We start from the raw sequence: 20,986 nt of genomic DNA on the forward strand, positions 1-20,986 counted from the left end.
TAGTACATGCTTCCTTTATCATAAAATCCAGATTTGATTTTAGCCATTCTGCTTACTTAACACCTTAACTTCCATAAACCCTTGGGCCTTTGGGAACCAATATTCTTCTGCAGGTTGGAGGAATAGTGTAAACCAGGGATGAAATGTAAAATTTGTTACTACCAGTTCTGTGGGTATGGCTTAGTGTGTGTGGGGATTAATGTGACTGGAGGGCGTGGCCAACCTTTTTTTTTACTTTTAAAAGCATTTTTTCTACAACCTCTTCGGACGAAGAGGTTGTAGAAAAAATGCTTTTAAAGTGTTCTGATGATCCCAGCTGAGCCACGTGATCGTCAGAGGCTTTTTTTTAACTTTTAAAAGCATTTTTTCGGCTGAAGAAAAAATGCTTTTAAAAATAAAAAAAAAACATCAAAAAAACCTAATGATCGCGCGGCTCAGCCGGGCATGTGGGGGGAAACGATTTTTGTTACTGGTTCTCCAAACCACCCACCACCATCGCTACCGGATTGGGCAATCCGGTCCGAACCGGGAGCATTTCACCCCTGGTGTAAACTCTAGGGTCAGCAACTCAGACATAATTCTTAATAACATATTGTAGATATTCTAATTTGATAAATAACTTTTGAATATCTATGTTGCAGGGTACAATACTGCATAGAAAACTCAAGGATGTTCTCTATTCTCTGCTTTAAATTAATTTACAAAGGCAGACAATAGTGAAAGCCAATTATAATTGCAGGATATCTTTTCCTTCCTTTCACTACCTTTGGGTCAAGAATTGCTTGTCTTTCCAATCTTGAGTCCCTTATGCATCATCTATTTACCCTCCTCAAGGTAGCTGGTATAATTTTATCTCAGTCAAAAAGAAGAAAAAACTGATCCATCTACAATACATGTTTATACCCTAATCCTTTAATTTGCAGATAGAAAAGACTGATGAAAAGATGAAGGGAAAACATGAGTATGTCAGAGTCTAATATGGGGTTCACATGTTGCACATAAATAGACTTTGAGTTTTATTTTTATTTATTTATTTAATTTTTATACCGCCCTTCTCCCGAAGGACTCAGGGCGGTGTACAGGCAAATAAAAACAGACAAGACAATATTATATAAAATGCAAGATTAAAAAACTTATAATTTGCCTAAAAATTTAAAATATAAAGAAACTAAAACCCCATTTAAAATGAATAATAAAAACTATAAAATCCATAAAATTTAAGCCAGCCCCGCGCGAATAAAAAGATGTGTCTTCAGTTTGCGGCGAAAGGTCCGAAGGTCAGGTATTTGGCGTAAACCCGGGGGAAGTTCGTTCCAGAGTGTGGGAGCCCCCACAGAGAAGGACCTTCCCCTGGGGGCCGCCAGCCGACATTGCTTGGCGGACGGCACCCTGAGAAGTCCCTCTCTGTGAGAGCGTACGGGTCGGTGGGAGGCATGTGGTAACAGTAGGCGGTCCCGTAAGTACCCAGGCCCTAAGCCATGGAGCACTTTAAAGGTCATAACCAAAACCTTAAAGTGCACCCGAAAAGCCACAGGTAGCCAGTGCAGTCTGCGCAGGAGGGGTGTTACATGGGAGCTACGCGGCGCTCCCTCTATCACCCGCGCAGCTGCATTCTGGACTAACTGAAGCCTTCGAGTGCACCTCAAGGGGAGCCCCATGTAGAGAGCATTACAATAAGTTTTAGCTTATCATGATATAAATGTCCACTACGAGTCATCATAAATGTGGTTTGCAGATAGTTCTCAATTTATAACCATTCATTTAGTGACTGTTCAAAGTTACAATGGCACTGAAAAAAGTAACTGATTTTCACACTACAACCATTGCGACATCCCCATGGTCACATGATCAAAATTTGAGCATTGGCAACTGGCATGCATTTATGACAGTTGTCCTGTCCCGGAGTCATGTGATCACCATTTTACTCTTTCCAGGCGGCTTCCAACAAGCAAAACCAATGGGGGAAGCCAGATTCTTTTAATAACTATATGATTCACTTAATAACGGCAATGATTTGCTGAATAGCTATGCCAAAAAGGTTGTAAAATGAGCAAAACTCACTTAATAACTGCCTTGATTAACAATGGAAATTTTGGGGTCAATTGTAAGTTGAGGACTGCCTATATGGAATAAACTTCAATTTGGATCACTCATGTAAACAAAACATGGCTTAGCACAGTGTATAAAACCAACTGAAGGCTGAAATCCCTTCAATTTCAGTGGCATTTACTTGATATACTAGTAACTTTCAAACATGATCTAAAAATGTACTCAGAAGTAAGTGCCATTTATTTCTGAGAACATTTTTGGATCATGTTTTAAATATATATCAATATGACTGTATATGTATATTGTATATTGATGTATATCAATAAGACTGGACTTCCATTACATATTCAACAGTAGTGAACATATTTTAACCTAGCCTGCTACATGAACTTTTATATTTAGATAATGATCCTTTATGTTGTATAAACCTAGAAAATTGGGTTAACTCAACAAACCATAATGACTCAAGTGTACACAGCCAGATAGGACATCTTTATAGACTTTGTTTGACTGTGAAGATTTTCAATCATCCACAGTCATGGTTTTCCCAAAGGTGCTTTCAAGTCAAAGGTGACTTTTTTTCTGAAACAAAATGAAGAAGCTTCTTGGATAAAAAGTGAAATGTTTTCAAAGAAAAAAACAAGAAAGTCCAGTTGCCTTTTGGAAAAGCACATTTAGGACATAGTTCTTTCTACCTGGAAAGAGTATTTGTCATGAATAAACAAGTAAGTGACATTAAAGATGCTAAAAGTTCAAATGAGTTGGCCAGGACTACAAGTTTTGATCATTGTAGGAAATCTATGAAAAAGCACCTGATATATATATGAATAATATATTTCCCCATTAATGTTGGCCTCTTAATGTCATACACTTGCATTAAAATTTGGACCTTATTTCATTATAAAGGATAAGACCTGGAATATGATGGAAAAGAATAACATCAATGGAATAGATAATCAGTTAATTGAATACCTAAAAGTTTGATTTATGTATGATTTTCCCCATCTCCCTTTTTAGATAGTCTCCTCTAATATGAATAATTACATATGAAATAATGAATATAATTTTTTATTGGCCAAGTGGGATTGGACACACAAGGAATTTGTCTTGGTGCATATGTTCTCAATGTACATAAAAGAAAAGATACGTTCATTAAGAATTCTAAGGTACAACACTTAATGATAGTCATAGGCTACAAATAAGCAATCAGGGAACAATCAATATCAATATAAATCGTAAGGATACAAGCAACAAAGTTAGTCATACAGTCATAAGTGGAAGGAGATAGATGATGGGAACGATGAGAAGATTAATAGTAGTGCAGATTTAGTAAATAGTTTGACAGTGTTGAGGGAATTATTTGTTCAGCAGAGTGATGGCGTAGTTGTTCTGGTATGCAGTACTCTGTAGCATCGTTTTGATGGTAGGAGTTGAAACAGTTTATGTCCAGGATGTGAAGGGTCTGTAAATATTATCACAGCCCTCTTTTTGACTCATGCAGTATACAGGTCCTCAATGGAAGGCAGGTTGGTAGCAATTGTTTTTTCTGCAGTTGTAATTATCCTCTGAAGTCTGTGTCTGTCTTGTTGGGTTGCAGAACCAAATCAGACAATTACAGAGATGCAGATGACAGACTCAATAATTCCTCTGTAGAACTGGATCAGCAGCTCCTTGGGCAGTTGAACTTTCTGAGTTGGCGCAGAAAGAACATTCTTTGTTGTGCCTTTTTGATAATGTTTTTGGTGTTAACTGTCCATTAGATTTTGTGATATGGTAGAATATAGAAATTTGAAGGTCTCTACTGTTGATACTGTGTTGTCTAGTAGTGTAAGAGGTGGAAGTATGGTTCTATGGTTTTGAGTGTGTTCAGTTCCAGACTGTTGCAGTCGCACCACGAGGCTAGTTGTTCAACCTCCCGTCTGTATGCGGATTCATCATTGTCTCGAATGAGACTGATCACTGTTGTGTCATCTGCGAACTTCAGTAATTTAACAGAAGGGATATCAATATGTTTTCAAAATGCCCAGGTGGATTGGACAGGCTTTATTAGTCTTTGAAATACTCTCCCAAGATATCCAGAGAGAAAAGAAGGTTTTAAAAAAACTATGTCAGCAAATGGGGGCTTCCTCCCCAAATAGATAATATATATAGAAAGAGACCCAGAAATGTAGTTGATAAGCTAGAATATGATTGGACACTTTATTTGGCTTAAAACTATTCATGGCAGGAGGGATGGTCCATGTTTATATTATCATTTTCAATGAATTAATAATGAGTTAAGTTGACAGGTGAAGGTACACCAGATAATAGTTGAGCTTTTGGACTGGCATCAGATCCTAATGCATCCATAGAAGTTCACCAAATGATTTTGGATCACTCTCATTCTCTCCCGCAGGGATTGTGAGACAAATGGGTGGCAGATGCACAACTTATTTTATTAATTTAATTTGTACCCAACCTTTATTATTTTTACAAATAAACCCAAGGTGTGAACATTCCCCACATACCTGCCTCCTCATATTGTTCCCACAACGATCCTGTGAGGTGGGTTGGGCTAAGAGTGGTCCAGAGTCACCCAGCTGACTTTTGGCTAACGTTTAAAGTGGGATTTGAATTGGTAGTCTCCTGCTTTCTAGCCTGGTACCTTAACAACTAGACCAAACTGGCTCTATAAAGCGTCTTGGGCAGTTCTTTGAAAGTCAGGGACAAAAATATATAGAATGTTTTCCGTTTTCCACATAATACTCTGCTTCCAAATATAATATTGTATTGATTGGACTGATGACAGTTAAAATGCAATTTTACTGGGAGGGCATTAAACTCAGCACCTTACACAGAAGCTGGGAAAGTTTAATTTTGTAGAGAAAAATAGTACATGAAATAAATATTATGAATAAGCCCTTACAATCTGGTTGGAAGATAATGCTCGCGAAGAGCGCCTCTGAGCCACCGCAGAGTGCTCTTCGATCGTCATCTAGCCTACTTCCCTACATATCTCTTGGTAGGTATACGCAGGCGCACCACCGCAGTGGAGTGCGCGTCTGGCTGGTCAGGGCAGCAGGCGGCGGCTGGCGGAGCACACGTGGGCCGGTGGCCAGGCGGCCGGGCGTCTGAGAGCTCAGCAAGTCGTGCGGCTCTGCAGCTTCACCATGGGTGGCAGCCGGCAGTTTTTCGTGCTGCTCTTCGCGGCTTCCCTGCATCTCTACAACTGCAGCTGGTTCAAGCGTGAGTGTCCCGGGACGAGGCGCGTCTGCTTTTAGCTGCATTGCGGCGGTAGCAAGGATCGGGCCGGGCGGGAAGGTAGAAATGTTGCGATGTGGAAGGGTATGAGCCTCGGGCATCTCTCCCTAGCGCAGGGGTGACTGTGGCGCATTTGAAGCAGGTGGGGATGCTGCCTTTGCGCCAGCTGGAGGGATGCTCTTCAGAGACCTTACTCAGCTATGTTGCTGAACGGACCCTAAATACGGTTGAGGCTCACCTTGAAGAATGCCTGGCTTCCTCTCTCTTCTGCTAAAGTGTTAGGCAAGGAGCCTGATCTGGGGAGGAGGGGGGGAATGGGGGGAGGATTCCTGATTGCTGACTGAGTGGGACTCAGGGATGAGGTTGATACATTCTAGTCAAACATTAGGAAAGGCCTGGAGGCTTTTCCAGTAATGCTGCCTCCTCACTTTGCCAATAGAAACCGATAAAAGGTGTTCCCCAACATTTCAGGGATAATTTGCTGGAGATCAGGGTTTATAATGCCTTGCACTCACTCTTCCTTCTCTTTTACAAGATATAAAGATTCTGCTTTTTACAAGATCCTGGTCTCCTGCAAATCATCCCTGGAACATTGGGGCACACCTTTTATCGGTCGGTTTCTATTCGACTCCAGGTCTTTTGCAGCAAGTGACGTCTGTCAAATGCCTGGGGCTATAATTTCCATCACCTGCGCTAGTTATGGAGGGTGGTACTTGTAGGGTTAGGTGTAATCCCAAAACAACTTGGTTTGGTAAAAGGGGCTGTGAATTCTTTAACAGTATTGGTTACAAAGGACCTTTTAAAGTATTAGGCCTATTCTGGAGCCTTGGTTGGCAGCTCTCCTTTTCCATCCTCTTTTCATTTCCCCAAGCTCTGCAAAATGGTAAACATTCTTGGACCATTTCTTTTCTTCCCTATACCAAGCATCTGTTGACTTTGCATTACTTCACTTTCAAGGGATTTGATGGAAGAAGGAGAGTTCTGTGTCCATTTTTGAGAAGAGGACTCAATTCTACGCAGTTAAAGTGAATTTCTAAAGTATGGGAGAAAGATCAGATGGCCACCTACTTGTGTCCTTCATTTACTGCACATTTTGCTTGAACCCCTCACATGTGTCCCTCTCCCATTATTCTCTTTCTCTCTCCATGATAACGCCTTGTTGCCTCCTTGTTTGGTGTCTCATAGATGAGCAGGAGAGAGGGATGAGAAAATAGTTCCTCATTTTGCTCTCCTGCAGATAAAGGCAAGAGCAGAACCTGCAAGGGCGTGTCAGCCTCTCTCTCTCTCTCTCTCTCTCTCTCTCTCTCTCTCTCTCTCTCTCTCTCTCTCTCCCTCCCTCCCTCTCTGCAGTGGGAGAGGATGAGGGAAAACAACTAGGGGAAGAGGAGGGAGGGAGGGAGGGAGGGAGGGACAGCATCAGTACTGAATAGCCGGATGGAATTTCAGCCTGCTGTTATATTTGTGTTGTTTCACACTGTCGTAAACCCTTGCTTTTACACCAATTAGTTTGGTTTTTTTCCTACTTATTTCTTCAAAAAGTATTATATGGGGCAGGTTTCTTTCTTGTGGAAATCTATACCCTAATGCAATGTAATGACAGACTAAAAAGTAAAGTCTCCTTCAAATTGAGCTTGACACCTACTGATTTCATGGACCCATTTCTGTAGTTTGCTTGGCAGCAATATGGGAGTGGAACACATGGCCACTTTCTGGGATTTTTTTTTCTGGGAGCTTGCCTGTTTTTTTTCACCACTCCAACCTAGTTGGCTCCTGGCTTGGCCAGAAGGATGACTTCTTCCCACTTTCCTCTGTAGGTCGCTGTGATTATGAATTGGTTGGGCCTCTCTATGTTTGGAACCTCGGTGCATCCTCTCAGTCCAGCATCTTCCGTGCTGCTACATTTGGTCGGATTTATGGTAAGTCCAACAGGCAGAATTCCTGTTTCTCTCTAGTTTAACATTTAACTATAGCTAAATTAATTTCATATTACAAATTTCAGAAAGTTCAAAGGACGTTCACAAGCAGAGTATGATGACATAATCTATCCTTTTAATTTCACATATGTGCAAAAGTCAAAATTCACATAGGGCTAATGAAGCATGATAATAAGACAAAAATATAGCCTTTTAGGGTTGAGGGTTTCCAATAACAATTTCCTAGCAGTGGTTTTCTTTTGCTTTGCTTCTTCTGACAGTGGAACTAGCTAAACAAATCAGGAAGCCTCCATCTTTGAGTTACAATTTTTTAGCATTATGTCTAGATTGAGATGTATGGCTATTCTTTTTTTTTTTTTTTTTGTGCCTTCTGATCAGTGTGAACTTCTGGCAGCTGCCCATATAAATCCCTGCTGCTTTTTTTGGCAAGATTTCAGAAGTGGTTTGCTATTGCCTCCTTCCTAGAGGAGAGAGAGATAGAGTGACTGACCCAAGGTCACCCAGCTTGCTTTGTATCTAAGGCAGGACTAGAACTCACGATCTCCCAGTTTCTAGCCTGATGCCTTAACCACGATACTAAACTGGCTCCATTGTTTTCCTAGAGAGCCTGATTTGGGAACCGAGGACAAATCTTTTGCAAATCTGCCTTGCGAAGAGATGTGAACCTGGCCTCATGGTCTGGAATTAATGAAAAGCCATGGACAAAGGTTCCCTGGTTTCGTTAGTTGCTTTGCTTACAGCAGGAGCAGCCAAGCAGAAGATGCCAGCATACTTGATCAGTCATTATATTGTGATTGCCTGCTGTTGACCCAGAACCTCCAGACAACAACTGAATCACTTTGTGGCCATGACACTCTTTTCCAGAACCTGATGGGGTTAAGACAATGGTGTATTTGACATCATTCATTTGTGGATAATGATGAATCTGGCACTTTACTATACACCATACTTCCATGGCACCTGGTAGAAATCCCGGAGGTCCTTTCAAACTTTTCCCCATCCTCCGTTTGCTTGCTGGGTTGGGTGGGCACAATTATCTGATTATTATTTTTTTAGAGGAAAAGAAATATATTATATATTTTCATTGATCTCTCATGAATTATTTGTGCTGCTAAACAGGGAAGTAGAATTTAGTGTTTGCTCTGAGGTCTTTTAGGTAAGGGGGATATTGTGTTGCTGGGTAATTCTTCGGAGTGCACAAACATGGCAGAGAGTTTTGAATGGCAGCATATCTGTATCAGGAATATAGCTTCCTCTATTTCTATTCCAAGCTGTTTCTTCTGTATTTATATTATGTTGTGCAGGTGCTGGTGGTTGGTCGCCAGATCCTCAAGACAAGCATCCATGGCTCCAGATTGATTTGACAAGGAAAGCACACATAAAAACCATTGCTACTCAAGGGACCTTCAATACCTACAATTGGGTGACACGCTACATTGTCCTCTATGGTGATCATCCCAGTAATTGGAAGCCTTATTTTCAACAGGGGAGCAACTGGGTAAGAGACAATTTGTGGCTTCTGCCCTCAGATGGAGAAAGAGGTGCTAGTATGCAGTATAACTGACCGCTTCCAGATATTCCCGCATATATTTACATATGCATTTATTTATCATCTGTTCCAAGCAAAGATGCAATCCTATTATGAACTGGATGCCTTCAGAGGTATTCTGTGGCACTCCAGGGTAAAATGATATTCCATCATGTTTGGCTGAAAATGAATCTGGATTGGACTAAAGCTTAAGGAGCAGTAATGTTTTTGTTTTTTTATACCCTTCTAATTTCTTATCCTCACATAAATTTGTATTCCATCTTTTAGCCCTTTTCTTAAAAATCTTTTACTTATTGTACCTTTCATTTATTGTGTCTGCTATCTGTTTGTCTGCTTTGTTTGGGAGTGTCACTTTCCTGTCTTGTTTTCTTCCTAGGCTTATCTTAAGGTGCTTTTTAAAAACCATATTATAACATTTTTCTATTCTGCTTTGTTCTGCTTTTTAAAAATGTTAGCAATTTTATTATAATCATATTTATCAAGCTGGCTCATTGGGGTCTTTTTGTGGCAGATGGGTCAAATATTTAGTTTCTGATGAGGTATTAATATAAGTTGACACTTGCAGACATTATATTGTGATAAAATGTGTATATTATGAAACATTTTGTTTTTTATCTACCTGAAGATATGAAAGCTAATAACCTGCCTATGTTTGAGATTACAATTTCCTTTATTTCTTTTACACAGCGCAGCTGGATGCCATAAGTCCGGATTACTAGAAAAGCCACTTATAGTGACTGTGCAAAACTTAGTCAGTTGGGGAACCATGTAGTATAATTTAAATTTTTTGCAGAAAGTGGCATGCAAATTGTACAAGCATTTAAAATTAATTCAAGAAAAAGATCACTTAATTTGCCTGTTAATCTGAGCTATAGTTTATAATCAATCCAGTGCTCTTCTAGCAAGTCACACTACAGTGTAATATTGTGGTTAGGTTATGAACCTAAAATAAGAGAGACCTAGGTTCAAGTTGAGATTCCATCACAGAAGTCTATATTTCTTAGCCAATTTTCTCACAGGATTGTTATGTGAACAAATTGGAAGAGGAAGCACTATCCATACCACTTGTTGATATATATATCAAGTGATACACAATTTGAGACAGTTAGGCTTAACATTTTTATTTTGTTTCATGTTCTCCTTCCAGATTCTATTCAATAAAATGGCTGTACCAGACTGACTGTAACTGCCTTTCTTTTTTCCAGAATGAGATTCTAGAATCTGGCTTAATACCACACAGAACAATAGTAGACAGTTTTTTGGGGATTGAGATTGCATGTTTTATTTTGTTTTCAAAATATTTTGGATTAAAATTGAAAGATAGATAAATAATTTAATTAATTAATTAATTAATTAAATTTAACTAAATTAAATCTAATTAAAATTAGATAAAAATCTAATGCAAACTAAGGAAAATATAAACAAGAAAACACAAACCGCAAAAAGGAAAAAAAGAAAGAAAGTTGAGAAGGCGTTTCCTTATCACATATCTCATCTTTTATCTATTACAAATAATAAAACTTCATCTTTTAATCTTAATCAATAAAACACATTAATAACTACTAGAAATAACTATAACAATAATTATATACTGGTAGTCCTTGACTTATGCCCCAAATTATACTTATGCTGTTCATTAAGCTGGTCAACATGTGGCTGTGACCAATTTTATGACTTTTGGTGACAATTGTTAAGTGAATGGTAGGGTTGATAAGTGACCTATTGTCTTGTGTTTTGTGCTTTTTACTGTAAATTGGAGCTAAATGCCAGTTTTCTAGCAAAAAAGAAGATGTCATAAATTATAATCATGTGACTTGGGATGCTGCCAATAGCTGAAAATTTGGTCCAGTTGCTAAGTACCTAAAATATGATCATGTGACTGGGAGGAATATTGGAACTTTGAATCTGAGTCATAAGTACCATTTTTTAAATTTTGTTGTAACTTCAATGGTTGTTAAGTGACTGTTTTGTAAAGCAAGAACTACCTATACATACTATAAACCAGTAAATCCATTTCATAATTCTTTACACAATATCTTGTAATTTTTTTCTAAAAATAGAAAGGAAAAAATCCATTATAAACAATTTTTAAATCTTCATTATTGAAACTTAATTAAGAAAAATTGGATCAAGAACTACTATGGTAGAAGTAACAAATTGAAAATATTAATCTTTAATCCCTTCAAATGATGTCCCACAAATTAATATCTTGCCATCATTCTTAATCTTTTCTCAATTATGATATCATTGTTTATCAATTTCATCAAAAATACAAAGCTTTGTTTTTCCCCTATCTTATCTATAAACAAATATTTAAGGCTTCATCATTCAGTCCTAGTCAGACTGCAAGTTTCAAAAAAAATGTATTTTTTTTCATCCTCTGAAGAGTGCAAAGACATGGAGCTGAGGTAATGTCACTGTAAGGTTGGGTTAACCTCCCTTTTGCATATATATTTCCTCCCTCAGTATATTTGGAACATTAGAGGATCCATAGCCCTATTTTTAATGGGTAAAATTTGACGCTTTGATTTAGACATCAGCCTATCAGCTTGAAAAAAGGAAGCTTATACTTCATACAATTATTTTATATGACATGTTACCACTAGGTTGAAGCTAGTGACAATATCTGGGCGATATTGCGATATTTAGTATTGCAATACTAAAATTGTACACACATTTCTAATGCCATCTATTCTACAGATATTTTTATCATGTAATGTTAACATTGGAACTTTTATTGCTTATGTTTACATTCCTGTGTCACTTGCCATTCTCTCTTCCCTCCCAGTGCTTCTCATGATCCATTCTTAGCTTTGCATTACCCAACAGAATATTAATCTGATTCAGGAGATCAAATGTTGTTTTCTTTGGATGATACTAACTTGATCTGTTGGCTAGTGTATCTCAGTTCATTCTGGATTTTTCTATAAATGTGAGGGCTGTTACTTAACTGAAATTGCAAATTTCTTTTGGTCTTCCTGAGAGAGCTTGTGTTAGTCTTCACAATAGTTTTTTTTGCTACTGTTTCTTTTAGTTACTGATTATGACAAATCCTTCTGATCATCTAATTTAATTTGCATTTGGGTTCTTGAGTACAATTTTGCAAATTAAATACTCCACGATTGTTACTGAAGTGGAATCATTGGATTGTCTTGGTGTAGAGTATCAGATCTGCCCCAATATGGTCCCTCAGGAAAGAAAGACCCTCCACTCCATTAGGTTGAAACAAAAGGTTCTTTTACTAAAAAAGTTGGTTGCAGTAAAATCAGGCTAACTCTAAAGTTTCCCCCGCATTCAAAAAATACAAAAAAGGTTCCCTTCTCCCCTTCTCCCTTTGAGCAATCCATGCTTTGCCAATCAGAGCTCACCAAGACGTTATGAGAACACTGAGATGTTGTGGGCAATTCACATTCCTTTCTTGGGATGCATGGCCTTGGTGTCTCTGGTACAAACCAGTTCCGGGCTTCTCTGGTCTTTATCACCTGTCATTACCCCCTCCCTATTTTCCATCACACACACATAATTATACTGACCATTTGTCCCCCCTCTCCCCCCTCCAGCCTTTGATGGTGAGAACTGGCAGGAATTGGCAAGACCTGACATAGAGTTTCTTAAAATCAGTCTAGTAACACATTCTTTCAAAAGTTATTACTCAGATTTAGATAGAGTTTCTTAAAATGAATCTAGTAATATATTCTTTCAAAAGTTATAACTCAGATTTATAGTTGTCAATCATTAGTGGTAGCAAGCTGCACTTATAGCATGGAATAGAACTAAGAATGGATCTTCCTGTGAGAGAAGAAACTTTGAAGATTGTGAATATTGGGTGTTGGTTGTAATGGAAGTAAAATGATGCTTCACTGCAAATTGCAAATGCTTTTCATGTAGAGTATTACTTGTTAAGAGATTATCAAAACTTCTCCATTTAGCTACTGTATTCTAAAAACATATCATAGCTATATTTTATTTTATTTTATTTAAACAGTTATATAGTCAATATGTAGTGTCTCCTTCTATGATTGGGGCCTTAATAAGGTGAAGGGGCTTGTGTGGATGGTCACATAGCAAGAAGAACTGATGGTAGGTAGACAAAGGCAGTCATAGAATGGATCCCACTTGATTAAAAGCGTCCACGAAAGAGACGTAAAACAAGATGGATTGATGACATCAGCAAGTATTGTGGGACCAATTGGCAAAAGGAAGCTCAGGGCCATATTGGTTGGAAACATGCGACAGAGGTCTTCATCCTGCAGTGGACAGACAATGGCTAAAATGATGATGATGATATTATATAGCTTGTAAGATTGTCCATGCTTGCAAAACTGGAATGGAGATGCCTGGAAAAATAATGTATAATAACTATGACTTTCAAATTCATAAATAACTATTTCATTTGTTATGTAGGATCTATTTGGCATATGTGTGATTATCAGTGTTTTTTTCAAATAAGACTTATTTTGGGGGGCAAAAATCATGACCAATTACAAATACTTTAAAACTTTGATTTGACTATCAAAACTCTAGTGTTACATGCTCTCTGTTTTAATGATCTGGCCTCATGTCATTTTTTTCTGGTAGTTATAATATCCTAGTAGAGATAACAATTTGGATACCATCAAGAACTAGACTTTGCCTGTGATAGGCAAAGAATTCAGCGCTGTGTGCACGTGAGGGCTAATAATTTTATATTCAATTTAATATTGTTTGCTTCTCTGGACCAAACATCTCTGCTTCTTTTAAAAACTAAGCGTGTTTTGTCTGGATGATATTTTGCATGAAGATTATATTTCATCCTAGAGAATTGTTGCTTCAAACAATCTGTGGTCATGTTAATCCTCAGTAAGACTATAGATGAACGTATAATCCGTGAAAACTGAAATTCCCTCCTAGTGTTAAAGGAGTGCAGACATTTTCTTTTGGACAACTAGATAGTGGTAGAAATTCCAAATTATAATACTTCAAATGAAAGCTTTCAATATGAGTTAATGAACATAATCCATGTAGAAAAGTCTGGATCTTTCTAATCTACCAGAGTCCACAAGAAGCATCAAGTAGTAAAACACCTGAGCATCTCCAATTTACCAGCATATCTTTCTCCTTTTATAGGTCTATGAATATATGTATCACATTTTTTAGCATTGATGCTATTTGTGGCCATCAGTTTGTGTTCTGTAATTGTGTTTCGACTATTCCTATTTATTAATTTGATTTCTATAGCCACCTATCTCATGTATGTGACTCTGGGCAGCTTACAATAAAATAGATAAAAATGAATATTTGTTTTATTGTTTTAACTGTTCTATAGTTTTAGAATTGTAAGCCAAGCCACCCAGAGTCACTTGACTAAAATGGGCAGCTATAGAAATTGAATCAATTAATTAAAAAAAAATGGGCAGCTATAGAAATTGAATCAATTAATAAAAATAATAATATATACATACATATACATATATATATACATACATACATATATATATATACATACATACATACATACATACATACATACATACATACATACATACATATATATATATATATATATATGTTTTCTGAGGTTTTCTGGGTGTTTGTATGTAGGTCTTTGGTTATTCGGGTTTTCTCCCGCGTAAAATTGGAAGTGTCTTGGCGACGTTTCAACGAAGTCTCATTCATCATCTTCAGGCTTCAGCTTCGTGCTTCTGGGAGCAATGTGCAATTGCAGCTGTTTCTTCCTTTTTAACTGCTAGTGCGGGTTTGAATTGATTGGGTGGGAGCTTGGCTGTGCTCTGATTGGATGGGGGTTTTTTGTGCTCTGATTGGCTGGTTGTGTCCTGTTTGGGTGGGGGCTTGGTTGTGCTCAGATTAGTCTGAGTTGCAGGGGGATTTGAGCTGGTGAGCTGCATTGCTGTTGTTTGGCTTCGTGTTTGTGGTCGTGCTACATCTTCATAGTGGGTGTCTGTCTGCTGTATGTATGGATTGGAGGGGTTTGAAATGTATGGATTGGAGGGGTTTGAAATGGCATGAACAAACGAGATGATACCTCCCGCCTACCAGCCATTTGGAAACCCGCCCTTATTGACAAATGAGTCCCTAACACGAGGAATGACACCAGACCCACACTCACGAGGTCCACACAGGATGTCACCACCACACATCCACCCAGAAAACAGACCCAAACCCACACTGATCAGGAAGCACGACCAAGGACCAGAAGCCAGACTGCAGCTGCAACATTAGCCATGTCAAACCCCTCCAATCCATATATACAGCAGACAGACACCCACTATGAAGATGTAGCACGACCACAAACAGCTCACACATACATACATACATACATACATACATACATACACACACATAAAAGCTGAGCATTGGAAAATAACCATAAACAAAATAAAATATATATTCTCAATCAAACTTTTGAAGCACCAGACACAGGCATAAACCCAAGCTTTTAGGGCCTTGTGAAAGGCCAGGAAGGAGTAGTCTAATTTCAAGTGGAAAGATGGAATTATGTTCCATAAGATGGTATCATAGTAGAAAAGACTCTCCTTCTGACACTCTTAGTACATCTACTCTAGTGTGACTTTGTCAAGAACAGCAATGACATTCTAGCTGTATATAATGTATAGGGAGCCATTTATTGGAGGGAAACTTATGGTTAGGCAAGCACCATGGAGAGTTACTTCCTCATGACACACTAGGACACTGCAATAGATGCCTCTTAGCCCATAAGATTGCTTAACTGTTAGTAGCATGTATTTTTAATATTTTTTGAATACTGCCTCTAAAGTACTACTGGCAATATCCAGCTTTGCCGCTTGATCTGCAGGCAGTGTAATAGGAGATGAAGCAAGCCCTAGAAATATTTATAGATGATTTCTAAATCCATTCTTGTCAGCCTCACTAGGTGGATCAGGGCAGGAAATCAACTCTACAGGAAGCTAAGCTTACTTTTTAAATAAGACTGGCTAGTTAGAGCAGAATCTTGCAAGTCTGATTGTGCTGTACCTCCTTTTCCTTCTCTTTATAATGTAATGAATTAGTGGTATCTGCCCGAGTCATTTTCAAATGCAGTATTCGTCTTCTTATGGATTTAAAAATGGTTTCAGCCCCTTTTGCCTAGAAGTAAACCACCTGGGTATCTCTTCCTCTACACACAACTTTATGAATTTCTGACTTAGTTTTTAATACTTACCACTCAGACATTGATTTACAAAGAGGCTTCCTGTGAGTTGGCAAAAACATACATCCGTACAATTACTCACTCAAATAAGTGATCATTGGATCTATTTTTTTCTGCACTTTCTCTCACTGTTCAAATGCAACATAACTTGTTCCATATTCTTACATTTATGTCACATATTCTTACATTTATAGCAATCTTATCAAAATACCTTGCTCCATTTATGTATCTTTTGCCCAATAAGTATCCCTCATGCCCTTAAATTGGATGAATATAGTGCCTTAATCATGAGGTAAAGTTTTTCTTGCCTGGGTTCTTACTAGCACTCCTTTTTTTCAAATTAATTTGGGTGGCTAGTCCTCGATTAAAATTTCTCAATCTTAGCCCTGGGTTGCCCCTGACCACCCCAAGCTTTGTTATCATCTACATAACTTCTTCCAGGTTGATTTCTTTGGGATATCTACATTCACCATGTCCTGGATAGTTTCATTTCTGTAAAGTCATAGAAATCTAGTCATATCTTTCTCATTCAGCTATCTTAGGCAGGCATAGTAGGTTCCCCAGTTGCAGAATTCTTTGATGGAAGCAAAGTTACTCATGATTTAATTTTGTCTTGAGGAGCATCATCATAAAAGTGGAAACGTCAAAATACGTTCTGCTTTTCTGGCCCCATGGCAGAAAGGAGAGCACTCAAATAATGTGTTTCCTTGGGCCCAAGAAATGTGCTTTCTCTGTTGTGATACCTGCTCCTCTCCCCCAACTCCCCATAGATCTCTATGGCTTCTACCAAGTGATGTTCTAAAAATCTTTGAAAACCTGGCTGTGGGACAGAGTAACTGATGGGTTGGATGTGGTTTTAGTTTTGATTTGGTTTCTGTTCTCTTCTGAATGTCTATGATTTGTTTCTTAATTTGTTTAGTTCTTGCTTTTCAAGCATGTAAACCATCCATGGTAATTTGGAGTCAGATGATTTTCAAATTAAATAATAAACAAAGCCGGATTTTTATTTTTGCATTCAGTCTGGTAGCAGTGTTGCAGGAGGAGAACCTCTGCTTCCATTCAGGCCATCAATAAGTCTGCTAAATTAGCAAACCTTTGGAGTGGAAAATGTTTATCTTGCTAAATCTCAAAACTGCAGACCTTCAGGTTTCATAAGGGAATTCTGCTATAAATTCTGCTCTAGATGCCTGATACCATGTTTTTTTTCTTTGTAAGGTGGCCTCAGATTGTCATTTGAACAATGAGAATGCAATTTTTTATTGGAAGAATAATGAAATATCCACAGTGGAAGATAGGATTATAAAATTGAGGGAGTTAATAAGAAAGGCAAAATTGGCTAGTTTAGTCAGGGACAAATCTGTTTTACTTATTTTTCTCTTAATTTTAATATTTTTTTATGTGGACAAAAATCTAGTAAAAGTAATAATAAAAAGGAATGTACCGGTAGTTTATTTATAATATTATTAAATACTTCTATTTGTATTATATTTAGAAATATCTTTTCTGGTTTTATTGCTTTTTATGTTGTCAGCTACCCAGAGTCCCTCTGAAACAAGATGAGTGGCAAAACAAATTTAATAATCAAATAAATAAATAACAGTTGATGCATATCCCTATTTTGCCATAGGCAGAATGTTGGCATATGATGCTACATACTGTATACTTCTGTATACAGCATACAGAAGAATACAGATTCTATATGAGTTATTTTTACAAGAGTGTAAACCAATAAACATTCAAAAACATGCTGGACCACAGGTGTTGGCTATAGGGATGTCCCTCCATCTCCCACTTCCTGTGTAGCCTTCCTCCCTTACCTGCTCCCACCATCAATTAATTACTATTTAGGCTGCCCACAGCTCTCTGAGCTGGGGATTGTTTCAGAGATCAGGAATGTACAGGGTAGTAAGTCCAATTTGGGGGGAAAAGAAAACATTCTCATGCTTGTCTAAGTGCATTGAATATGGAAGACAGTATTCAGGGCCTGCGGTGTGTGTCCATGTATGTCTGTCTCTGTATGTGTGTGTCTCTGTGTGTGTGAATAAGTGATGGACTCCTTTTGGGATCATCTGAATATGCCACTGACAGATAGCAGATTGTATCCTGTGTCAAAATAAGAGTGAAAATACTGTAATATGTACTCTTAAGGATGACTTACAGTTGCTTCTGATGTTGCTTGGGAATCAAATGAAAGCATAATAAAAAGAGAAAGAAAAGAAGAAAAGAAAGAAAGAAAGAAAAAGAGAGAAAGAAAGAAAGAAAAAGAGAGAAAGAAAAAAAGAAAAGAAAGGAAAAGAAAAATGAAAAGAAAAGAAGAGAAATAATAAGGTACACAAATAAAATAAATAAGGATGCAACAAGAAATTGGCATGCTTCTGCCTGAGTGAAGTAATCATAGTCTCCTCTCCCTATATGGAAACCTAGATAACTCTTTTTGGTTTTGGTTTTCTAGTTCTTTCTGGCAAGATGTACAGACAATTCTTCGCTGGTTAGGGTCAAATTTCATTACACAAATCCCTCATCCTCAGTTTATTTTATTAAGTACGAGGGTGGGCAAATCAAGACCTCAGAACTATACAGGCAGTCCTCAACTTATGATCACAATTGAGACCAGTTTTTCTATTGTTAAGCAAGGCAGTTATTAAGTGAGTCCTGCCTGATTTTATGACTTTTTCTTGATATAATTGTTAAATGCAGTTGTTAAGAGAATCATGAAATCATTAAGTGAATCTGGCTTCATCCATTGAATTTGTTGTTGGAAGACAGCTGGGAAAGTCGCAAATGGCGATTACATGTTCCCAGCTGGTTGCAGCTGTTATAAATACACAGGTAGCATGTGCCCAAACTTTGATCATGTAATTATGGGGATGCTGCAGTGGTTGTAAGTGTGAGGACTGGTTGTAAGTCAATTTTTTCAGTGTCATTATAACTTCAAATAGTCACTAAATGAATGGTTATAAGTCGAGAGCTACCTGTATGTCACTTCAGACTAAGCTTTCTAGCTATAATTATCCCAAAATAATGATATAATTTCCAATCACTTTGAAATAGAAAACATATAGAAACTGTGATTCAAGTTGTAAAACAGCCTTAACACCATGGTTTGTGTGTATTGTTTGTGTGTGTCCCAAAGGTGCTTTTTTCAAGAGACAACTAGACTTTCTGGTTTTTCTTTGACGACGTTTTGCTTCTCATCCAAGAAGCTTCTTCAGCTTCTGAAGAAAAAATCATAAAGTCCAGTTGCCTCTTGAAAAAGCACCTTTGGGACAACCATGACCTGCGTGACTGAGGATCTCCATAGACTTGTTTGTGTGTGTTTAAAAGAACTCCTAAACCTTCCTGAAAAACTTAGGGAAAAAAATGTTCATGGACCTATCAGTTAACATATTTAGCACGTGCCCTCTGCTATTCTAGCTATAAATCCCAGGCATGCATTAATATTAGCTTAGAATTTTGTATGAAGCAGCAGTTGAAGTTTCTCAGTCATGGTTTGTAGCTTGGTGTTATATGAAGCCAGCCAAACCTGACTTATTCAGCAAAACATGATAAACTCTATGACTTATTTGATACAAGACTTGGAAAAGAAAGAAAAGAACAACATTTTGTTCCCCTTCATTCTGCCAATAATTGCCCAGGATGAAATCCATATTCTTATGGGAAAGAAACCTTTGATTCTCCTGTTTTAGCAAAAATAATCTACAGTTGGTTCAGACTCATGTGCTTCCTACTGCATTACTCTGTGCAGGCAAGAAAAAGTGTTGGAAATGTTTACATCTGCTTTTTGAAGAGTCAAGATCATTTTGATTGGAATTTTGAATCATGGTTTGTTGAATACTTCTTAGTGATGCAACATACTAAGCCAGTGTTTCTCAACCTTAGCAACTTTAAGGTGGATGGATATCAACTTCCAGAATTCCCCACCCTGTCATACCTTAAAGTTGCAAAGATTGAAAAACAATGTATAGTGCTAAGCTGTTAAAAATATACTTATTTATGAGTGAACAATACATCAGGAAAACTATCATAAATTGAAATGATGAACTAATTTTATCATTAAAGCAATGGTGAAATCCAATTTTTTTTGCTTCTGTAGGTGTGGCTTGGTGGGCATGGTGTAGCTTGGTGGGCATGGCAGGGGAAGGATACTGCAAAATCTCCATTCCCACCCCACTCTGGGGCCAGCCAGAGGTGGTATTTGCCAGTTCTCTGAACTACTCAAAATTTCTGCTACTGGCTCTCCAGAACCTGTCAGAACTTCCTGGATTTCACCCCTGCATTAAAGCAATTAAATTAACTATATTCTGATAGATAACTGGGCAAGGAAGAAAAGAAATGATAGGCGAGGGACAGTGGAAAAAAGGAGAGGAGTACAGTTAGATCATCATCCCTGATTTTGGTCTTCAGAATGGGAGGTGGATAATTACAAATTAAAGACTATGCAATCCAGTTTTCAAATTGCATAGGTCCCTAACATGGTGTAGTTTAATGTAATTATGAGTCAGTCCATTGTAGGTGGTTCAGAAAGCTATAATTTTAAAAATCCTTATATAATATTATATATATAAGTGTAGTCTAGAATTTTAACTACGGATGATGGCTTGCATTCTTATATTATATGTTTATGTATATGTACATATACATATATATGTGTACAACACACACATACATACATATATACACACATGTATGTATGTGCATTCCTATATTTCCCATGTTGAAACAGATTTTTTGTTGGTTTGTGTGTGAAGAGACTAACAGAGAGGATTAATTCTAAAAAATTCAACTTTCATTTGAACTCAAAGTAAATGATTAATATTAATTTGCTGTTTGATAGTTTTCAGAAGAAAGAGGCAATGATTAAAGATAGATCTTCCTTACCTTTTTTACTTTTCCCAGTATCTATTAAAATAAGTTATTCAACCCAAAACACATTTAATTCCTTTGCTATAATAAATTTAATACATATTGAAAACTTATTTTAGAACCAGTGAAAGACTTTTGTGATGGGAATGAATTATACAAGGAGATAATGTAAAGTGAGAATTT

At 37.5% G+C, this 20,986-nt stretch overlaps 1 protein-coding gene across 1 annotated transcript in view; it reads left to right on the plus strand.

Annotated features, from left to right (window-relative positions):
* The first annotated feature begins 5,180 nt into the window (after positions 1 to 5,180).
* Positions 5,181 to 20,986, plus strand: part of CNTNAP1 (contactin associated protein 1) — a 57,839-nt gene continuing 42,033 nt past the window's right edge. Inside the window, exons 1-3 of the mRNA XM_058183813.1 lie at positions 5,181 to 5,274; positions 7,104 to 7,205; positions 8,528 to 8,721. Coding sequence (XP_058039796.1) covers positions 5,199 to 5,274; positions 7,104 to 7,205; positions 8,528 to 8,721 — 372 coding nt within the window. The 5' untranslated portion in view covers positions 5,181 to 5,198. The remainder of the gene's footprint in view (positions 5,275 to 7,103; positions 7,206 to 8,527; positions 8,722 to 20,986) is intronic.

The sequence above is a fragment of the Ahaetulla prasina genome, chromosome 4, assembly GCF_028640845.1.
Source record: "Ahaetulla prasina isolate Xishuangbanna chromosome 4, ASM2864084v1, whole genome shotgun sequence".
Lineage (NCBI taxonomy): Eukaryota > Metazoa > Chordata > Lepidosauria > Squamata > Colubridae > Ahaetulla > Ahaetulla prasina.